The following is a 22,505-nucleotide window of genomic DNA, read 5'->3' on the forward strand; positions in this document are numbered from 1 at the left end:
ACATCACAAAACAATGAGAGGGAGCCCACAGGGAGAATCTGTAATTGCCCTTGCTCGAACTCTCACTGAGGTGGCTTTTCAGTCTTGCACTCATTAAGATCTGACTGTCATTCAATGAAAATTGTGACATTCAAAATGAAATTCATTAAATGCAAGCCACAGGACACTCCAGAGACCAGGGATGAATGCACACCTGAATGAGCTTTGCTATCTTTTCCAGACTCATGGGCTGGTTCACACTTTCTTCCCAGAGCACTAGTGAGAATACCAAACATTCACATTTGTAACAGCTCCTGTTTCAGCGATGCAGAAATCACCCCTCTGCCAGCTGAAAAGAGATGTTCACCTCCTCAAAACTAACTGAAGAAGATAATGATAGTCATATTAATGAAGCAAATCATGACACCTGATTTGACTTGTGTAACTGTAGGCCAAAATATTTAGCCCACAACACTGCTTGCCAGTGGCTAAGGTGCAAACTCCAGTAAAATGTCAAGGCAGCTGAGTATGCCTGTGATAACAGCGAGCTTCTCTCTCCAAATTCTCCTAAAATGGACAGACACCTTGCTGGGCAGCACATCTCTTTACCTCCATCTCTGTTTTGAGTACTCCTGCAGATGTCTGATGTCTGCTCTGAAGAACCATTTCTAGGCCCTTACTTGATTTTTCATCATGAAAAATATAGTAGCCTGTATTGGGTGCTGTACCTTGCTTTTAAAGGTTTTTCTGTTATTTCTATGCAATAAAAAAGGGCGTAATTTATAAAAATACAGGGTAGTTTTCAGTAATACATGGGCAAAGGTACTTTTTTTTCACATGCTCCAGGTACCACAGCTATAAAGGCTCCAGACCTGCCAATGCCAAGTCTGTAATGTCTCCCAATGACCATTGTGGAGATGGTTCAAACGCTTGAAAAGGATTAAAACCCTCCCCAAACCACCAAACCCTTATCTCCCTCAATTCTGGCTAAGCCATGGCAAACTCCCAGTTTTCTGACATTCCAATCTCCTTGCTGAGACCTTGCTGAGATACCAAAACCCTCCCCTTTGTGCTTGTATTTGTTATATGCTTGAATTTCCATATGTTTTAACAAGGGCTCACTCAGCACGGCATCAGCTCAATCCATTAAGATTTCCTGAGGAAGTTTTTCCTTTCTAATTTGAAACACCACTTTCCACATGATGTTATGAAAACCTTAATATTTCTCAATACCAGTAATAAGATTCCTAAGTGTTTGAATATTTGCCTTAGTGACTTCTAATTTTCTTCTTGCCAAACACCATGGAATACAGGTGCTCTCCTGACAGATGCTATATGGAACCAAAAGGGAATTGCCACCATTTTACAAGGGTGAGGTTTCAAACCAACCTACAAATTTCTGTCTTTTTTACAACTTTCTGTGACCCATTGGGAAGCCTGCACTGGAGAAGGCTCCTGCCTCTTAGGCTGCAGTGCCAAACAAGTGCTAAAAAATGACTGTTAAAAAATGACTGAAAAAGCCATGGGAAGTCATGGGAACCCTGAGCAGAAAGCTCAATAATTAGTGGAGGCACAAGGGATTACTCACACCCTTCCCTTTCTCCCATTTTCTTTTGGATATATCTATATTAAAAAACCCCATCACAGGTAGAGGGACCTACAGATGATCTTGCCAAGGAACGTGAAACACACACTACTCTGTGTCTAACAGACCACAGCATTGAAAGCCTGTTTTGTACATCCTGCATTTCCTGGCTTCAGGTCCTCTTTTAGCTTCTTTTACGTTTTGATTTTGAAGTATCTCTTCTCAGGTCTCAAAGACTATTCAAGTACTCTTGTGTTACATCTTCCAGCAGGAAACCCACAGGTAGTCTCTCTTGCTACAATACAAACAGATTAGCAGATCATTTGAAGATACTTGTATGTTTTCATATCTGGAACAGGAATCACAGAATGTGCTGAGCTGGAAGGGACCCATCAGGATCATCAAGTCCAACTCTTGGCCCTGCTCAGCACACCCCAGGAGTCACACCCTCTGCCTGAGAGCTTTGTCCAAACACTCCTTGAACTCTGTTGCGTTGGTGCTGTGACCACTGCCCTGTGCTGGTGCCCAATCAACCTCTAGGCAAAAACCTTTTCCTGATATCCAGCCTAAACCTCTCCTGACTTAGCTTCATGTGATTTTGAAGGTGTTCCAGTTCTTTATTTTGATCCCATCCAAATACCTGCCTGCTCTTGACAAAAGGCATGTCAGTACTGTTTTGTCCACAAGTTCTAAATTCTCTGCTCAACTGTTCCAGTCTGTCTCAGCTCAGTTTAGCACAGCTGCCATCAAGAAAAAAGCTGACTAATTCCACAGAAAAAAACCTCCAATACATTTGAGACCATCCAATTCTCATGGGTGCCAGAAAACACAATTAAAACTTTCCTTGGTTGAAATTCATACAAGGCAGCAGTGCATCCTGAAAATCTTTAAGGTGACTGATGGGAAACAAGCAGTGGATCAACTTCACTGTAGCACCTGGGATCCAGTCCAAGAGGCACTCAGATGACAGACAGCATGGGTGTTTCATGCTAAGTGCAAATTACACTCTAATCTGTTGGAGTATGCAAGTCTCAATAAAAAAAAAAAAAAAAAAAAGAGAAAAATGGCAACAGCCAAATCATCATCACATCGACCCTGAGACCTCTTTGAAACAGGCCTCACCTCATGTGAGCAAACTTTAAGACAAATCCTGAGTCCAAAACCAAATAGCCAGGGAAGAATAATCCAGGTCAACAAAATCCAAATTTAGCTTTCAATGCCATCATAGCTAACACACTTAAGCAGCAGGCTAACATGAATCAGCTGATCCCACCTGGAAAGCCAGGCAAGTCACACTTAACAGTACCTTTTAAATAATCCTGATACTAGTTGCTGGTTTTGATTTTAAGACAAAACAAGCCTTAAGAAATTACCACCCGGAACAAGTAAAACAACGGACAGCACTTAACAAAAATGCAGAAGTTTTTATTACACTGTACTTTAAGAAACACCCCAAAATGCTCTCAAAACACTAAAATTACACATATTAATCAATGCAGATCAAATGCAAAGACAAATTTTGTTTATGAGTGGTGGAAAGGCGGCACCTTTTCCTAAAAGACTTTCTTGATGAAAACTCTTTTTCTAAGGCAATAGAACACTTTCTGTCAGATGTCAGAGAGCATCTCTTAATCCCACCACTCTCAAAGACAGCTGGTGGGCAAGGGAATTTTTGAAAATCTGGCTGCAGTAAACATTAACTCTATCTGTTAATGCTGACTTCTCTTCACAATTCCTTTTCGATGTTCAGAGTTACATAGAAGGAAGTTGGAATTTTTCTCTCTTCCTACTTTAATGGCATTTTCTCTTTTGACTCTCTAAGACTAAGCTACTTGCAGTAGGAATTTTGTTATCCATATTTAGAGTGGAAATTCAGGCCTAGCCAGACTTAGGACACTTGGCTATTATCACAATATATTTCTATGGCTAAATCACTGTTTTCCTTTGATCTGCTGAAGGACTCACAAGTGAAATTGCTAATAGTACCATCCTCTACACGCCTCCTTCTTTTCAGTACTGAAAATAAATGCTCTGGTCACTTTATTTTCCCCACTAAGTCATGTGTGCCTGTAGGACATCACTGTGGACTTGGGAGCTCAGATCTTAATAAAACTGTCTCACCTGAAAGCATCCATTTTAAGTTTTCCCTTCTCTTCAAATAAGAAACCAGAAATACATTTCCAATCCTTGAACTGAAATCTTATGAGATTTTGAAGATGCTATTGCCTAGAGCTGGACCAGCTTTTGGGAAAGCCCTGGGGTTTTCTAACATATTTCCAATGGCATCCAAGAGTTCGGGCACTTTTTAGCTGCTGACATTCTTTCCAATTTAACGAAAATGGAATAAACATCAAAGAAACACTGAGCAAGAAACTCAGAAGTGGACTACAAAAGCTTACCAGAACTTGCCAGGAATATTTTGGTTTGCAAATCCATCTGGAAATGGATTGAAAAGTGGATTTCTTCTCAAGAGGTTCTGATTTCCGACAAGGCAGTTTCCCTGACAGTATTTTGAAATGTCTGCCTTAGCTGAATAACAAGCAATGAGGGTACCTGCCAGGCAATTTTTACCCAGTACTCTCCAGGACACTGGAGGCTGTTCTTACTTGTCTGAAAACCAGCTGTAGTCTATCCAGATTCCAGAGCTTTCTCATAGCACCTTAAGAGAGACTTTCTTGTTTATGTAAATGAGAGGTTCTGAAATTAATCCCCTCTACATTTTAATTTCCACAAAGACTTTAAAAATGAAATTTCATTCCAAGTAAGCAGCACCTGAGCACAGTGGTAACTCAGTGGGATGATTTAGGTGAGATTAAATTTTAAAATATTTTCTTTCCATAAAACATGGCAGCAGCTGTGATTTTTGTCTTAGATGTGTACTGTGCCATATAAAAATGTTCCTACTCCAGACTAGAAGTGAGTAAGCTCATATTGATAGCAAGGGCACACAGTAGACAGTCTTTTGAATGATTAAAAGAGTCTTTGAATGATTAAAAAGAACTAGTATTTTTGATTTCTATACAGACTTGCCTCTTCCAGCGAGAAAACTCTCTGCTGGAAAGCCTTAAGCAGCCCAAGGGAAGTTTGTAATGTACTTCTGTGAAGTTTACCTGCAGCTGCACAAATGCTTCTCCAGCTCTTCCTGCACCTGGGAGGGAGGGAAAGAAACTAGATCTGCTCATCAACAGCCATGGAGAGGTGGGAAATCGTATGGACCCGTACATAAACCAGTCTTTCCAACACTATCAACTCATTCATGGGATCAAACTGGTTAACAAATGAGTACTGACTTGGAAATGAATGCACAAATTTTTTTTCTTCTTCTTTTTTCTTCATTTTTTTTAAACTTCCCGCTCACCTGAAACCCACCATTAAATCATGGTAATAATTGTGACCTGGCCCACATTATCTTTCAGGATACGGGTTTTCCAATTATTAAAAAAGTAGGACTGTCCCACAATTTACACAGTGTTTGCTGCATTTGTTCAAAAATTCAGTTTTTATTTTCAACTGATGCTGAAATATTAAAATATATTTTAATATTTTACTGCTATTCCTGAATACAATGCTGTCATAAGAGACACAGCCAGACAGAAACATAGCAATTCTCATGTTTGAATGATTTTTTTAAAAGCTACATTGTTTAAATTATATAGCATTAACATTTTTTCTAGACATGGGCAAAAGAACATATCTCCTAATTTGCTGTTGAAAAAGAAGAGCAACCCATTAACCACGCTACTACGCTTTTATCCTGAAAGCATTCTTTGTAAGAATTCTAGCTGCTTATCAACTAAAATCTCAGACTTCACTCAGAAGAGATTAAATGGAAATATCCTCAGTATCTACAGCTGAACCTCAAGTCTATTATAGATAGTTTAGTTTTTCTTTTATTTTTGTTGGGGTTGTTTTGTTTTGTTTTGTTTTTAAGAGGAAAAGAGTGCATTGTTTGGGGGAATCATTATGATGGTGTTTCTGAAGTGGTGTTACCACTGAAACACATCATAACCATCACACTGAATTACAGATCTTGGGAATGCTGTGAGCTGCTCTGAACTTCGAGGTTACAGCTGAAAGTGGGTGTGCAGCCTGCTCCTCAGGCTGCAGGGACAGCTCAGCACCGTTAAGCATCTCAAAGCTAACTACTAATAAAAAAAAAAAATCACCATTTTAACTCTGCCTTGTTTTGCAACCAATAACTTTCCAGCCCCTCTTCCTATAAGACTGGAAGCAGTAAAGTGCTGCTGTCACTCCCTCAGCAAACAGGAGGGTTCTGCTGTCCCTCCATCTCCCTGTTAGTGAAGAAGAACTGCATCTTCACTGGGCCACCAAGCAGAGCTCAGCTTTCAGAGGAAGTTGACAGAGCTGTGAAAAGAGGACAGGCAGGACCCAACTTTGACAAACATGACAGGAATTACTCAAAAGTCAGCAAAAAAATAATTGCTTCCATGGCTGCATGTCTGTGAAAGCTGGGTTTTCTTCACACCAACTGCCTGTGGCTGCTGATGCCAGATTTTCGTGGTGCCTTTCTGCCAACTAGCTGAAAATAAGATGCCTTTTTGTTTCCAAAAGTGAAGAGATGTTATGTTGCCTTACTTTATTCTGATGGGCAAAACACACTTACTTATATTTCCAAGCCAGCACGGGCAGGTTTAGCCTGTGATAAACAGGAGGCTAAGCAGACACCTCCTCTTTTGTTTTCATTTTCTAATATTGCTTTCACCACCTTGGAAGGGGGTAAAAATAATATCACCCAAGACAAGAAGAACAAGATGGGAGGGAAATATCGTTTAATTGACAACACAGACCTCATGCAAGTAAAGGGAAGTTCATTTTTCAATCAAGAGAATCTGATTTCAGGCCAATTTGGAAACCACAGCAGAAAAACAGTTGCCTTAAACTGGGTGAGTCGAATTCTTAATTTTGTTTTAAAGAAAAAGAAAAATGTTGTATTGACTCAACACTGAGCCCATACAGCATTGAGATGAATCCAAAACCATGATGCATTAGCAAGCAAAAGATTATGATGTCACCACAAATGTTATGAAGTCAATATTTCCAAAACATAAAAGCAGAAAAACAGATTTACAGGAATGAGATGGGCCAAATTAGGACTTTTTTCTTTTTTTCTTATTTTTCCTTTGAAGAATAGTAAATAAAGCTGTCCAATTTGCCTTCATAATGCTTGTTTTCTATATTGCTTATTGACATGACATAAATAGTATATAAAATGGAATGATTACAGGCTTTAGAGTAATTTAAATGACTGAAATAATTCTGTGCATCTGTTTTTCATTTCCAATTTTGTGCATATCAGTAGTGTGCTATTTTCATTTAGCCATACCTCTGGGATTCAGCTTTCTGCTTCTATCTTTACACTCCTGGTATAGTCATTTTATGGTAAAAGGGATGGGGTGGAGAAGAGGAACAAATAATAGGTGAAGCTGCAGCAAATGGCACAAGGATACAGTCCCTTCCTGGAAAGAGGATTTTGTGGCGAACCATTTCTCCCATAATGCATCCCACAGACCATATATCCACTAGAACAGCAGAGACAGGGAAGTGAAGAAGGAGGGAAAAAAAGCAAAGTTAACTACAACATTTCACTCCTAAAGGAGGGGAAAAAGGTTGATCAGCACAGTACAGTTTGTTTTGTGGTTTCATTGGGTTTTTTTTTCATGTCTCACCAAAAGCTAAAATAAGTAACTAAATAAATAAAAGCTGTGTCAGTCAGCTCAACAGCAGTTAGTAACAACAGTGGAAAAACTTTGAAATCAACATTTTGGGTAAAGGTCCAGAGCTAGCAAGTAAAGATCAAGTAACAACTGCACAGACCCATGGTATACACTGAATTTGTGGCTAAAAAACAGCTCCAACAGCTCCTTTTTTTTTTTTTTTTTTTTTTTTAGGAAAAAACCAAAATGACCAGATAATGATAATCTGAATAAATCCTACTTGCAGAGCTTCTAGGCTTTGTTCTTCAGCACTGAGTCTCTCTGCAGCAGCTGACAAGAGGTTCCAAATGGAACTGCTCACACAAGTAAAGGCCATATGGAAAAATACCACCCTTAAAGGTTATTTAAAACTCCTCTTTCAGGATCTATACCTATATCCTATCTAAAGGTACTTATCATGGAACTCAGTCCGAGTGGACTCTGTTTTGCACTGTGTAGTCACTCAAAATAAATGCTGTAACAAAAAGCTCCAAAGGACAAATATTGAAAATAATAAGAGCATTTCCTATTCCCAATCCTGCCTTCAGCTTTTAGATGAAATATGCAGTTACCTTATCTGCTTGACTTGGATAGGGGTTCTTTTTGCCCTTTAAGTCTTTAAAGAAAAAGTGCTGGATAGATAGTGACACAGTATTCACAGAAAAAAAAAAAAAAATTGAAAACCAAACAAAACCTGTCTTCCCTGTGAAGAGGAAAAAACTGCTTTGAAATGCTTGAAAATACTATGTTGTTTCTGAGCCTGAAATCCTCATTTTCAGGTTATGTTTGACCTACACAACCAATTTTCTCCTCTTTTTCTTCCCCTTTCTTAACCTTCAAAAGCAATCCAAAACAAACCAAAGAAACAAACAAACAACTCATTTCTTGGTGAAACAAAATAAAGGTGAAATGTTCCATTTGGGAAAAGGAGGGTACAGGTATCAGGGGCATGGGACAGCAAAAGCATGCCAGAGGCAGAGGCAGTTTTCTTCCTAGTGACAGTTTTGGGACCTTCCATAGAAGTGCAGCAAACTGGTGATAATTATGCATCTTTAGCCAACCAAGTGCAGAAAGAAAATGAAAGCAGTGAACAGTCCTTATACAGGCAGTGTACATAGTCAGAGGGGAAAAAAGTTGGGGAGCTTCAGTAATGTGGCAGCATAGGCCAGAGCAGGGAAAAAAAAACACCCCTTTCTGTTGACTTCCTTGGGAGCTGGGTCAGAGCCTCCAAGCAGAGTGGCTCCTCTGACAGCCGAGCTTCATTTTCACACATTTTCTTTTCTTCCCCTCTTTGTTTCAGCTTTGTCCAAGACAAGATCATTCATCCTAAGCCAGATTCATAGCCCAGGGAAGTCAAAGGAAGTCTCTGTGTTAACCTCAATGGGCATTTGATCAGGACCCTTGGATGTGGCAAACATTAGAACTTTCCCAGCTGTGTACTTTGTCACAAAAGTATGTCTAACTTTTTCTTGGTGCAGTTTTAATCATGTGAAAAGCAAATGCTCTCTCTGTCCTTTCATGGACAATAACAACAACAGTAATTCTAATCATCTACTTAATGTCTGGAGGGGAAGAACATCCAACAAAAGAATTCATTTGACAATAGAAGAACTCTGGATATTGACTAAAGAACTATCTAAAGAGTGCTAGCTCAAATTTCTAATGGCACTTAGTAAAAATTTCAAACAAAATAAGGAATATTATTCCTTTATTTTCAGAAATTATTCTCTAAGCTAAGACTCTGCATCATAATATTAATAATAATAATAGTAATAGTTTCTCTACTTTTTAGACTTTTGTATTAAAGTTTATACTTTAAACTCATAAACATTACAAATAATTCATACAGGCACTTGGTAATTTCAGAAGAGGTTGTGTGATTATGTTTTCAGTAGTGCTGGGGTCATGGAATTGGCTCCCAAAATCAGTTTCACTGCCCTTTACAGGATGCAGTTGGCTGTTAGTAAAAGTTCTGCTGCAGTTTAGCTAACTCTTCAACATAAATTAAGTAGGACACTTTTAATAATTTCCTGGTCTTGTCACATTTGCTGTATTTGCCATCAAAAAATTTCCTCAAACAGACAAATTATACCTTTGACAGCAAAATCTGAGCCATAGAATATTCCCTCATTTCCTGCCTGGTCTACCTGGCACTCAGATGCAATTCTCAGTTTTGTTACAAAATGAGAACAACTTAAAAAGTTCTTCCCACATCTTCTGCAAAATTTGAGGTTTTTCTTATCTGCTTCTCTATAGCAAACACCCCCACCTGCTTTTTTCAATATTTCCAACGACCAAGATCTTTCTCAGACTATTCAGAGGAAAATCCTATTTACTTCTAGGGAGATTACATACAAATTATATGTTTTGTTTAGTTTTTTTTTTAATTATTATTTTCCGCTTTTTCCTCTTCTCTGCAACTGTACTTGCCATTAAAAAAAACAAACTCAAACTGCAAAATTTATACCTAGATCTTGACAGGATTAAACCTGTCAGAAAAACCTGGGACTTTGTTAAATTTATCGTGAAGAAGGAATTAATTCCTGAAATTCAGATCTAGCTCTGGATTTAGAGAAATGCTGGCTAGGATTTTCTATTTCAGCTTGTACTTCTTGTTCCTTCAAACAATTCAGAGATCCAGACTCAAATTTAGAACACGTCACTCGTTCAGCAATCCCAGTGGTTCCCACATTATTTCACAGCCAGGTGAACACATCAACACAAAGATGAAAGCGCTGGTCAAAATGAGCTGACTGTAGTTGGAACTTCAAACATAACTAAGAATGAGTTTCCTGTTACTCTGCAATCCCACACTGATAAATTCACCAGCAGTGCATCCCAAATACATTCTGTAGCTGCAGTTCACAACAGCGAGGAGCTGCTCTAACTCCAGGTGTCATTTCCCATCTTTTCCCATTACATTTCCTGTCCCTCCTTTGGATCTCCCTTACAATGGTGAAGCAGAGCTTGCCCTCGAGGGGACCTGGTGCAGTGGCACTGCAGCCCTACCGTTCTCCTTGTAGCCCATTCCCAGGATGACCTCTGGTGCTCTGTAGTAACGTGTCACCACATACGGGGTCATCATGAAGCTAGTGCCTGCAGTCCTGGCCAGTCCAAAATCCAGGATCTTCAACGTGCAGTCAGATTTTACTACAATGTTACTTGGTTTTAAATCCTGCAAAAGAGAGTGAAAAAACCCATGTGACTGTTCTTTATGAAGCCAGACACAGCTATGATACGGACAGATACTTTAGGTCACCCTTCAAATACTCTTTCCCTCTTCTGACCCAGTTACTATCAGAAATTCTTGTAAATATACAGCAAACCCTTGCTATTGTTTCTCTAGCAAACTGTTCTGGAAGTTGTTTTACCTCAGCATACTGGGCTTTATCTGGGCCTACTGGTGTTAACTTAATTGCTTTTATTAGGATTAGTATCTCAGTGCTGTTTTGATTAGATTATTTTCTCTTAATGCTGCGAACCTGATAGAGACATTCCAACTGCACATGTAGAGATACCCTAATGCTTCATTTATAATAATTCAACTCATCCTTTGCTGGATGACTATCTGGTAGCCAAATCTATAACCCTCTGCGAAATACATCACATACCAGGAGAGAACTTTGTAGAACAACATGCACTTTGTGACCCACTTTATCAGCCTTTCTTTTCTTTAGGGAAACTTTTTTTTCCCGCTAATGTGGAAATCCCAAATTAGTGAAAGCACTTTTCAATAAAGAAGTTAAGTCAGGGTATTTTCCATCCACTGGGAATTCCCTCCTGCTCACAGTGACATGACCTGATCCCCCCTGCTCTCGACTATCACACATCCCTAACCAGGTACCACATCCTTACCAGGCACAGCACTGATGTGGAAAAAGCAAAATGAAAGGATCTATTTTAAATCTTTTCATTTGCTTCAGCACATGTAAATGATGGCAAATGCCAATTCTATATCCCCTGACCTCTATCTGTGGCTTTTACGACTTATTCGTTGCACTGGGACACAGAGCTTTGATTCACAGTACACAAGAGACCCAAGTGACATTTCAAGTCTTCATTTCATATGCTGCCTTAAGTTTTAAGCCAAAGGCCCCTTACCCTGTGAATAATCCCTGCAGAGTGAAGATGCTTGATTCCACAGAGCATTTGGTACAGAAGGTAAGACATTCGCTCATGGTCCAGCTCCATCTGAATGACCTGGCACAGGTTGGCATCCATTAATTCCATTACCAGGTAGCTGAATGGAAAAGCAAAGCCACAGGGTTATTTTTTGTGTTGAAGGCAAATCACAGTATCATCTCAAATAAGTAACAATACCTTTTCTTGCTTTAAAACTCACTCTATTTCTGATGACTGGGAGTAACACAGCTGGAGACTGGGCCCACTAACCACAGCATCATGGTGGTGTCTTTAGAATTCAGGTTTATCTCACTGCTGAGACACCACTCTTTCAGCATGCCAGGAAAACTGGTGGATTATTTGCCCTTTCTTGGTGCATTCCCCCTGACAGAGACTATACCCTACATGGGCAATCAGGCAGCACCACACAGAAATGCACTAAACCCAAAAGACCCACAAGCACCAGATTATTTAACTGCTTGGCCTTCGAGCACAGCAAGGATTGCTACCACAGTACACACAGGAATCTGAGAGAAACAGAGGTGTCTGAGAGGGTAAAATATGCATCCCCATGCAAAATGCCTTCAAAAATCCTCCTCAGCTTGCATGGCTTCACAAAATTCTCTTTACAATTAATTGGTTACTCCTGGTATCAGACTACAGAATAGGAACATATTTCCATGCAATGTATACAGAATATATCAAAGACAGAAAGATAAAAGGAGAGCAACAATATAAAATAGAGAATACTTAAAATTTAATTCATAGCAGGTTTGTACTAGGCACAGTAGTGGTTGTCCAGCAGGGTAAGGTTCCAACAGAGATGCTGATTGTCTTCTACACCTACCCCTACTTCCCCAGGCAAATAATATTACACCACAATATGAAACTGGTGATTTTCACCTTAAATTGTCAAAAGAGCTCCCAATATGAGAATTCAGAATATTTTTCTACCCACTAGACTCACATTATCTTTTTTAGAGGAGGCTACAATCTTTGTATTTTGCTGAGTTTTTGCAATCAAGGTAAATCATAATGCCCCACACATCCCTAAAGCTTTAGTTTAATTACTGTCCCTGTTACTTACACATCCTGGAACTCCTCCAGAGATTTCTGTGGTGTGAAGACATTTAATAAACTTATAATCTGAAAAGCAAAGTAAGACAAAAGAGTAAAGAGAAGTGATATACATAATCAGTTGAATCTGTTTTGAACTGTGTTAAAGAATAAACTGTTTTTTCACTGCTCTATTTATATTAATACTTCTCACTTTATGGATCTGTAAAAAATCAGTAGCATTCAAAACAAAATACCACAGGTCTCTCAGATTTCTTTTAGGTGCACTTGAAATCATCTGAAAGAAGGATAACCAGTGACAAAACAAAGTGGTAAGGGTGAGACACTCCTCTCAATTTTGAAGTTGCAGGTTCAAAGATCAACTTCAGCTCAATCTAGCATAACAGTCTTTGTGCTACAGCCAGAATTTTCTTATTTATGAGTAATGCTAATTTGAAGGAACAAATAACCAAGGACCACCATATCAGACAGTAGTCTTTCCTTCTCTCTGAAATGGTCTCAATTCCTTTGAGGGCACAAGCATGCACATGCTGGCTGACACAAATTCCATCGTGAGAGGTACAACATTTCAGTAGAAGCACTTTGAAACAGAGACCCCCTGAGCAAAGACACCTTGCATAGTTCAACTCCTTTTCTTCTTTCTCTTCTTTGGTGAGCATTTTTGTTTGGTTTATTTTAAACGAGCTGGGCTGCTGAAAGACACTGGTAAGAATGTGTGAAAAAGAACAGAGGAAACAATGTGACCCCACAGGTCTGGATTTCCCGTTTTCCCTCTGTGCTGGTAACAGGGGTAGACGACACCAGCACTGCTGCCATGAAGGCAACATCTGAAACTCTCCTTCCCACCTCCATCACCTCTTCAGGTTTTCGAACAGAAATTGTTCAACATTCTTTCTCTTTACTCCACATATTCTGACTGAATCCTACCTCTGCAAAGGTGCCTTTACAATCCTCTCCTTCCTCTGCACTTCTTTGCACAGCCTGAATAAAGCTCTGACCCAACCCATGGGGTGCTGTTAGCAGCTGTCATGCACCATGTTTAAAATTTTATATTTAAAATTAGTGACATTCCTGCTGCCCCTCTGCTCTTTCCAGTCCATTAAAAAAACTTCTTGCTCATCTCTGCATTTTCAAATCCTCATGCATTGGGCTGGCTGAGGGTAGCTTCCATCAAGACAACAGGGAAGAGACAGGAACAGTCCTGATCAACACAGTGGGAATGTAAGGATAAATCACTGCCCAGAAGTGAGGCAGAGACACTGTAGTGTCAAGTCCTGCAATTTGCCATTTTAGGATCAGTCCTTTCTCATTCCATGTGACCATGTGATTGAGAACAAGTGTAGAATCTCCCCTTGCATCATATTGTCTTAAGTTCATTTATGCTTTGCATAAGGAGAAGGAGTCATTGCAAGATCTGAGGGACAGGTAAACATTGCAAACTGAAAAATTATCTCCTAATGAAAAGGAAGAGGCACACAGGTATGGCAGCAGGAAATCTAGGAGGTGGAGGAAAATGAAATCCCTGAGACATTCCCTTTATAATGCAGTGTGGCAATCCTACATACTTCACTACAAAAGAGCAGTTGACACAGTGTCAGGCAGATAGTTCTAACAGATAATGGATAAAATTAACATACAGCCCTGGAATAACACTCTTGGTGCAGTATAGGAATATTTTCATTAACTATGAAATTAACTAAATGATATACAGTAGACGGTGCAAGAAGCAGGAAAGTCTAGAACAATCCCAGTTTCTCAGAGCCTTTGAACAAACACATGGAATACCCTCAGTCTCTCCTGTGGGCATGTAGTACCAGACAGAGTGCAGCCCTTGAGCATAATTTGCTTCGAATTTCTTCCATTTAAAAAAGGAGCGCAACAAAACAACTCCCTTTCTAACACAGCAATGCACATACCATTTCTCCTGCTGAACACTTACATTTTTATGATTCACACACTTCATGAGGACCAGCTCCCTGTAAGCTCGCTTGGCATGAGTTTGGTTCTGAAATGGTCTGCTGAGCTTCTTAATGGCCACGTTTCTGTCAAGGACGGCATCATATGCAGCACTGTAGTGATGACAAACACAGGGGTTATGCATCTTAGAGGGTATCCAGCACTTCTCATGGAAAATTCCTGAGCCTCAGGTCTACCATTTCCTTTTTTTTTTTTTTCTCCACTGAGAAAAATACTGGGACAAAAGCAGAGTTTCTACTAAAAAAAAAAAAAAAAAAAAAAAAAAAAAAAGAGATAAGAAATATGTAGCACCACATCAGCAGAAGACAGCATACACCACTACTTCTGAACTTCAATTCCATTGGAAATCAACACTTATTTTCAAGAGGTGGAGGAAAAAAAATGAGTAACTTCAGATAAAAATACAATAAAAACTGGATGAGAAGGAAGTTGCTTCATAAAGCAACTCTCTGTGCATGGCCACAGCAGAAAAGGGTTTTGCTTCTTCTGTCGCAGTTAAGAACACTTTCACACTGTGGCTCAAAAACCAAGTGCCCACTTACCCAAAATGAATTTTGTGTTTTCCTTATGATATTTCTAATGGAATCAAGTTATTTAGTCATTCTTTGAGACCATATCATCCAATTCCAATAACATACCTAGAAACAGAACCATTTCACAAGGATTTTTACCAATTCCTGGTAATAAAAAAATTTGTTACATGCACATAGTTACAACTTTTGAAAATGAAGAAATACATTGTTTGTAAAGTGAACTTTTAAAGCTGGGGTCCTAAAATGCTCCTTAAACTTGTATGTGTTTTTCACAACCTTCAGCTATTTTTATAAATGTTACTTATGTATTTGAAACACTTATTTTGGTGGTTCAAATCTGACTACATAAATTCTGACTTCTAAATACCATAAAGCATACTAAGTTCTAGAAGCATTCCCAAATGGACAGCATCCTCAGGCCCTCTTCCTGATTTTTCCTTTGACTACGAAAGAGGAAAGGCATGACATGAGTTTTCTGCTACTCCATGAAAAGCAACAGTGTATTTCCCAGGAGATAAATCAACCAAACCACCCATTGTTCTAAAAATTGCTTTCCTAAGCATGAAGTAAATATTGAGAATCCAGTAAAATTTTTTCTCATTAACCCTTGCTTACTGCAGACACTCAGTGACAGAGGGTAGTAACCAAGTTGAGCAGAAAGCATGCAAGCATCAGAAGCTTAGTCACAAAGTCAGCAAAAATATACAGCTGTTCAAAATAGGTAAGAAACTGTTGGTAATGTTTGTCTGGGAAACCACACAAGAAGAGAAGAATCAGAAATACTGAATTTGCACTATGTCTGCATAAACAACACACCAAATGCATCCCACAGATAAGAACAAAGGTGATGAGAAGTTTTGCAAAGATTACTTTTAGGACTTATTTAGGAAGTCTCTTGAGAGTGGGTCTAGGGAAGTGATATTTCCATGGCCACATCTGAAGTTCTGGGTGGTACTCCAGGCTCCCCAGCATGAGAAAGATAAAGACTGGAGCAATTCCACTGATGAGCCATGAAGATTATTAGGGACTGGAATATCTGTCATACAGGGAGCAGCTGAGTGAGCTGGAGTTGCTTAGCCTGGAGAAGGCCTAGGGTGGATTTTATAAATCTCCTTGAGTATCTGCCAGGAGGAGTAAAGAAGATGGAGCCAGACTCTTCCAGTGGTCCTGAGCAATCTGCTCTAGTTGACTGTGCTTTGAACAGGTGGGTTGGACCAGGTGTCCAATATCATCCATTCTGTCAGTTGGTAACAATTCTTTATTCTATTCGTGAATAAGGCATGTAACTTGCATGACCCAGCTAGTCACATGCATAAACAAAGATACTGCACTCACCAGTTAAACCATACAAGCTGCAGCTTAGGTGACAAGGCTGTCAGAGATCCAGCCTGACTCGATTTCTCTCTGGCCACAGAATTTCACTCAACTAAACATTGTGTTAGGAGGAACATGACGTGTGATTTACAGCCTAACAGCATGTAGCAGAAAGCAAACCTCCTGTAGCAGCTGTCAGAACCGTGTCTCTCATCCTCATGTAGTTCAGCCACAACAGGGCATCATAAAGGCCACAACTAAAATACCCTTCAGTTCTATTAAGAAAGCATTGAACAAATAAAATGCAAAGCCCAAGGATTTAAATAAACAGGATCTTTCAACAGTTAAATATTTTGTCCCTATTGTTCATGGACATATACTGTAAATATACTTCAGCAGACAAATCTCTCAGCTAATCCATATTACTTGATCACCCAACTTCCTTTAGGATGAAAAGCCTGCATAAGACTCGTCTGAGCTGTGTAAGAGTACTGTGAATCATTTTAATAATATTTTTTTCATATTTTAATCTAATTAGCTACATCATAAAATTACTGACTAGGAGTTAGAAAACAACAAAAGTTTGTCTGATCCTCAGCTTCTGATCTCTGCTCTTCTGAATTTTCTCTCTCTGTCAAAGCAATAGACAAAACCATCAATCTAAAATCAGAAAACCAAAGGCTTCTTAAACAGTTGGCTTTTATGATCAATTCCTGGCCCTTTGTATACCATGGAAGAACTAAAGTTCCTAATCCTTTGCAGAGGACATTTACTTTGAGACATAAGGATCTTGACTGCAATTCTATCATGGTCTTCTATCAAATGGAAGGTGTCCAACTACTTGAAGAAGGCAATACATAAATTCATTGCACTGGGTAAATCCACAGCCCTGATAGGTTTTTTCTGTGCTCACCAGAATAAAGCTTTTGTTTACAGCCAGCCAACTCCGCACTTCACTACAATGAAACTACAGACACCAGATGTAGGTCCTCTCTCTGCTGCTTGCTACAGAAAATCCTTACCTTGGAACACCAAGGTTAGTATTGACGATAAGCCTCCTTAAGAAAAACTTCAATCACTGGCAGAAGAGTGGCTGTATAAACACGTGGCTCCAGGGGTCAGGAATAAGAGAGAGAGTAATGAGTGTCTGTGAACTGTGGTGAAAAGGCTGAGTACAAAAGTCACTCTAAATCTCAAATAAGAGGCTGGACTTGCATCTAAAAGAGTTGCTCTGGAAACTATATCATGACACCTCTTGCTCAACTGTGAATTTATTTTTTAATTTGTAGAGTTTCTTGATTTTATAGCAGACTCTATATTACCCCTGGTCTTGTAATAAAATGATAGCTTTATTGCAACATGAGCTCAGAAAAATCCTCAAAGTTTACTACCATGTCTCTGGCAGCTGTACAGACAGAAAAGGCAGTAAATAAACTCTTTCCCCATAAATCCTCTTTACAATTAGTTTGACATGGTAAATGTTAGTGCCAAAAATGCCTTTTAAAACTGTAAATAATTTGAAACAAACCTATTTAGCAGTGATAAAAAAAAACTAGTGAATATAAATTCATGACTGCCAAGAGATATATGTAATCACAGTTACTTAACAAGGCTTTTTGCTGACTTTGGCAGGAAAAAAATGAAACTCCTCCCAGTCAGATTTTCACAAACCCAGGTCATCATTTACCATAATATTCTGTGTGAGCTATGATGATCAATGAGCAATGATCTGCTGCCATGCACTTGGAGGACCAGGCGTTCATTTTTATACCTATTTTGAAAAGAAATGGAAAGCACTCTAGTTTCACATCCAAGTTTCTATTTCAATAGACACTTACCAAATAAATACTTAAATTTATTCCTCCCATCTTTTCTTCAACAGGGAAACTTAACATTTATCAATTCAATTATAGCCTACCCCCCAGAACAGACTGTTAAACCACAGAAAATTTTTTAAAAGTCAACTATTAGGTTCTTAGGATAATAAAGGATAACCTGAAAATCACATTTAACAAGAATGCTAATGATGGCTCATCCTCAACCACCAATAACCACCAATATATGGAGTGGAACACCTTCTACAGAAATGCTCAGATACACATCTAGATGTGTATGCACAGACAGATAAAAAAGAAAAGCATATATGAATCCTTTCCACAGCAATTTCTCTGTGGTAATTTCAAAGCCCTTGGTTTCAGACAACTATCAGTATTGCAGTTTCTGAAAAAGTAATCTATAGGAATGACAAGAACCAAATATTTTTCCTATGTCAAGCAAAATTTCTGTAGATGTATTTTATGAAGCTTAACCATAAAATATTTCAAGTGCTGCACATTCTCTCTACTTGCAGTTTCCTTTCAGCCAAGTACTCCAACAAAAAAGAGTGAAAATTTTGCTTCAAGCAAACTTTTCTAAGTAGGGTTTTTTTTTGGTGGGTTTGGTTTGTTTGCTCCTTACATTGCCCTCATGTATCAGTCCAAATTTTAGAACTAAATTAGACCTCTCATTCTTAACTTGTTTTTTCTCCTCTCGACATATAACTTCCAAGTTTCTAAAGGCAGACATTCATAAAAACAGTGCATACTCTGCTCTTCAATAATTACTTTTAAAGAGAAAAAAGTTATTAGGGTGAAAAATCTCCAGAAAGTATATTTAAATATAGTGAATGTGTTCCATTAAACTAGTGGAAAAATAAAATAATTCCATACATGCACCAGGGTGCAGAAAGTTTGCCCCAAGTGGTGCAAGTCAAAGGCCACTAAAACAAAAAGCCTTTAAATGTCCTTATTAGGTTTGGAAGCAACCCTTTGTGCTGAAAATAAAAAAAAAAAACAATCCAGTATGACTGTACTGAAGTTTCAGACCTCTTGTCAGGAATGGCTACTATACTCTCTGGATCAGCTCTATTCCCTCTGAAAATGCAGAGAAATTGAGACAATATTCAGAGCTGATGCTAAAGAAGACCAATACATTTTCATAATGGATGACTTCTGCACTTTTCTTACTGCCAGTTATGGCTCCAGTCTGGTTTTTTTGTGTGTTTCCATCAGCTCACAGCTTCTTTCAAGCCAGTGAAAACAGCCAGATTAGAAAATATAACCAAGCTGCCTTCCCAGCTGCTACACAAGTCAACATTTTTTTTACTATCACCAGATAGTTTCACAGAATAAATAAATCAATTGCCAAGGTTTTCCATGAGGTTCCTCACCACTGCAGAGATTATTGATGGGGCTCAAAGTGTTCCTTCCTGCATTCCACATGCAATGTGCATGTGAAACATGCATGTGAGACATGTGATCTATTATCCTGTGTTAGAAAGAAGTAACATGAGAGAGGACTGAAGTGCCTGAATTGTTTGGGATTATCATCCCAGTCCTCAAATGAAAATTCAGCATTGCTGTCAAGATTAATAGTGAATTCTGTAGTGCTTAAACTTCAAAGATGTGCCACAAAAACTAGAGAATTTTAAGAAAAAAGTTCAAAATGTGTGGCTCTATTTTTACATTTCAGCATTTTATCAGGAAAGACAGCTGGGCTCACTCATCCCCTCCCTCGCCCTGCTTTGGATGCTGCCCAGGATGTGTTTGGCTTTCTGTCAGTACCCATGGCTGGGTCATGTCCAGCCTCTCATCCACCAGCACCTCCAAGTCCTTTTGGACAGGGCTGCTCTGGATCTCTTCATTCCCAGCCTGTGCTGATCCCGGGGTTGCCCCAGCCCAGGTGCAGCATGTTGTACTTGGTCTTGTTAAAGGTCGTAACCCTGCAAATTTGCTGAGCTGCACTTGATCTCTTTGTCTGTGATTAATGAAGATATTAAACAACCCTGGTCCCAGTACATATCTCTGAGGGTCACCACTTCTCACTGATGTCCATCAGGACTCTGAGCTGTTGACCACGACCCTCTGGATGCATATGTCCTCCCCTCAAATTCACCTCTTGCCATTTTAGAGAGAGGGATGCTACAGGGAACTGTGTCAAAGGTACACAGAGGTCCAGATAGAAGACATCTGAAACATTTCCCTTGCCCACGGATGGAGTCTCTCCATCCCAGAAGGCCACAGGGTTGGCCAGGCAGGGCTTGTCCTTGGTGAAGCCGTGGTGGCTGTCCTGAATCACCTCCATGTCCTGCATGTGCCTTAGCACAGCTTCCAGGAGGATCTGTTCCATGATCTTCAGGCACAGAGGTGAGGCTGACAGGCTGGTAGTTCCCAGGGTCCTGCTTTCTGCATTGTTTGAAGGTGGCTACAAAGCTTCCCTTTTTCCAGTCATCTGGGACTTCAGCTGTCTGCCATGGCTTTTCAAATCTCATGGAGAGTGTCTTGGCAACTGCATCAGCCAATTCCCTCAGCACTCTGGGATGCCTCCCATCTGGCCCCATAGACACATGTACATTCAGGTTCCTCAGTGGCCATGAACCTGATCTTTATTTACAGTGGGAGGGACTTTGCTCCCTCAGTCCCTGTCTTGCTGTCTCTCCACTGGGGAGGTATGGGAAGAGAGGTTGCCACTGAAGACTGAGGGAAAAAGTTGAGTACTCAGTCATTTTCTCTCTCATAGGGGTGTTTATTACCTGGCTCAGTAGCTTACATGCTTACACGCAAACACAAAGTCCAAGCCCACAAATCATCCAGTCCCTTCACTCCTACCCATGAAGGATTAAACTGTGTCATTGCCATATTCATAACAGTCCAACTTTGAATCTGTATTGCTCATTCTTTGTCAATTACTATAGTCATTGCCTAAAATGTCAAAGCCAAGCAGCCTTTTGCAAAGATAAAATTGGAAGCAGAATTCATTCATAATTCTAAGGACAGCTAGATCTGAAAAGTTCTCTGTGAAATCTATCTCACAATTTAGTCATGCTGAAGAGAGCTCTTATCTGCCAAAATTTCAGTTGGGAGGGTCTGAAGAAAGGTGTTTGAGCCATCATATGTAAGACAATGTAAAAGAAGCCGCAGGGATAAAAAAGGATGGAACACTTATTTTTAATAATTTACAATATTTACAATAAAAGTTTGTTATTTTTCTAATTACGTGAGCTGGTGATGCCCTAACAAGAATCATTTTACAACCCACCAGTTATCAGTTGTGCATATTGATGCAAGATAAAACTCTTCCCATAGTAATTTTCTCTTGCAAAGACAGTGGGGATATAGGGATACAGTGGGAAAGGCAACATGGAAATAGCTATAAAGTTCACACATTGCCTGGCACACGACTCAGTGGGCTCTGGTTCTGCTTGCCAGGAGATTAAAATATTCATGAGGATGCTGAGTATGGAGCATGTTTACATACTTCTCATCTGCATGTGCTCTGCTAATTCTTTGTACTTGGCTCGGAAAGCTGCTCGGATGTTTAAGACTTTTCTGAACAGCACCGTAAAATCAGTAAGCACTTTCTGGTCTTGAATGTCTCTTGTCACTAACTCACTACACAGTCTCCTAGCTGCCAGGAGCTTTTGTTAGCTGCCAGCCTAGGAAATTCAACCTGGGCAGCAAAAGGAGCCAAGTTACTTTTCCATTCTCCTTTAAAAGGGCTCTAGACCAATACATGTGAAGCATGTAAGAGATGACAACCTCATGGTTTCCAGAGTATCCTACACTACTCACTCTTGGCATGCTCAAGGATTTACCAAAGCCAGAGCAAAGTAAACAACTGAAAAATGGACCAGAGCTGGGGGTACTTATCATTTTTCAGTGGCAGGAAACTCATGGACAAAAGAAGCTTAAGCATGATTTGCAGGTAAACCATATTAAGTAGATGTTTGCCCCACATCTGGAAAATGGGTATAAGACACTGAATTTGGCAAAGAGATCTGACATTTACTGCTCTGAACTCAGCAGGGAATGTAAACTTTGGACAGTTTTCAAGATTGTTAAGCAGCATAGCCAGAAAAAGTCCAATTTCCTTGTTTAACAGCAATTTTAAAGAAATGGGAAATATGGCATTGAGGCAGTCTGTACACCAGAAGCTGAGTTCCTACCACATTCATACTGTCAGTCACATGACAAACCTACCATTTTTTGGACCTACAAACTGGAATAGAAACCAGCTACTATCTTACTATTATCCCCTCGCAACCATAATTTAAAAGACTTGCTTGCTTGCCTGACAAACAGAACAAAAGCTGTCACTTGACTGAATAAGAAATGCTATTTCATTTTTCTTGCTGCATTTATCAAACTATTAAAAACCAAAATTCAA

The 22,505-nt window shown here is 39.4% G+C and overlaps 1 protein-coding gene across 5 annotated transcripts in view; it reads right to left on the minus strand.

Moving 5' to 3' along the window:
• The window catches only part of MAPK10 (mitogen-activated protein kinase 10), a 72,995-nt gene that overhangs the window by 31,812 nt on the left and 18,678 nt on the right, over nucleotides 1–22,505 (minus strand). For 3 of the 5 annotated variants that reach the window (XM_041489226.1, XM_041489229.1, XM_041489228.1), the window contains 4 exons: nucleotides 14,417–14,546; nucleotides 12,488–12,546; nucleotides 11,380–11,518; nucleotides 10,288–10,453 (listed from right to left, as the gene is read on the minus strand). In XM_041489226.1, coding sequence (XP_041345160.1) covers nucleotides 10,288–10,453; nucleotides 11,380–11,518; nucleotides 12,488–12,546; nucleotides 14,417–14,546 — 494 coding nt within the window. Of the gene's footprint in view, nucleotides 1–7,032; nucleotides 7,105–10,287; nucleotides 10,454–11,379; nucleotides 11,519–12,487; nucleotides 12,547–14,416; nucleotides 14,547–22,505 lie in introns of all 5 variants that reach the window. The other 2 variants (XM_041489225.1, XM_041489224.1) reach the window with 1 other exon arrangement.

The sequence above is a fragment of the Pyrgilauda ruficollis genome, unplaced genomic scaffold (genome assembly GCF_017590135.1).
Source record: "Pyrgilauda ruficollis isolate IOZ18807 unplaced genomic scaffold, ASM1759013v1 scaffold91, whole genome shotgun sequence".
NCBI lineage: Eukaryota > Metazoa > Chordata > Aves > Passeriformes > Passeridae > Pyrgilauda > Pyrgilauda ruficollis.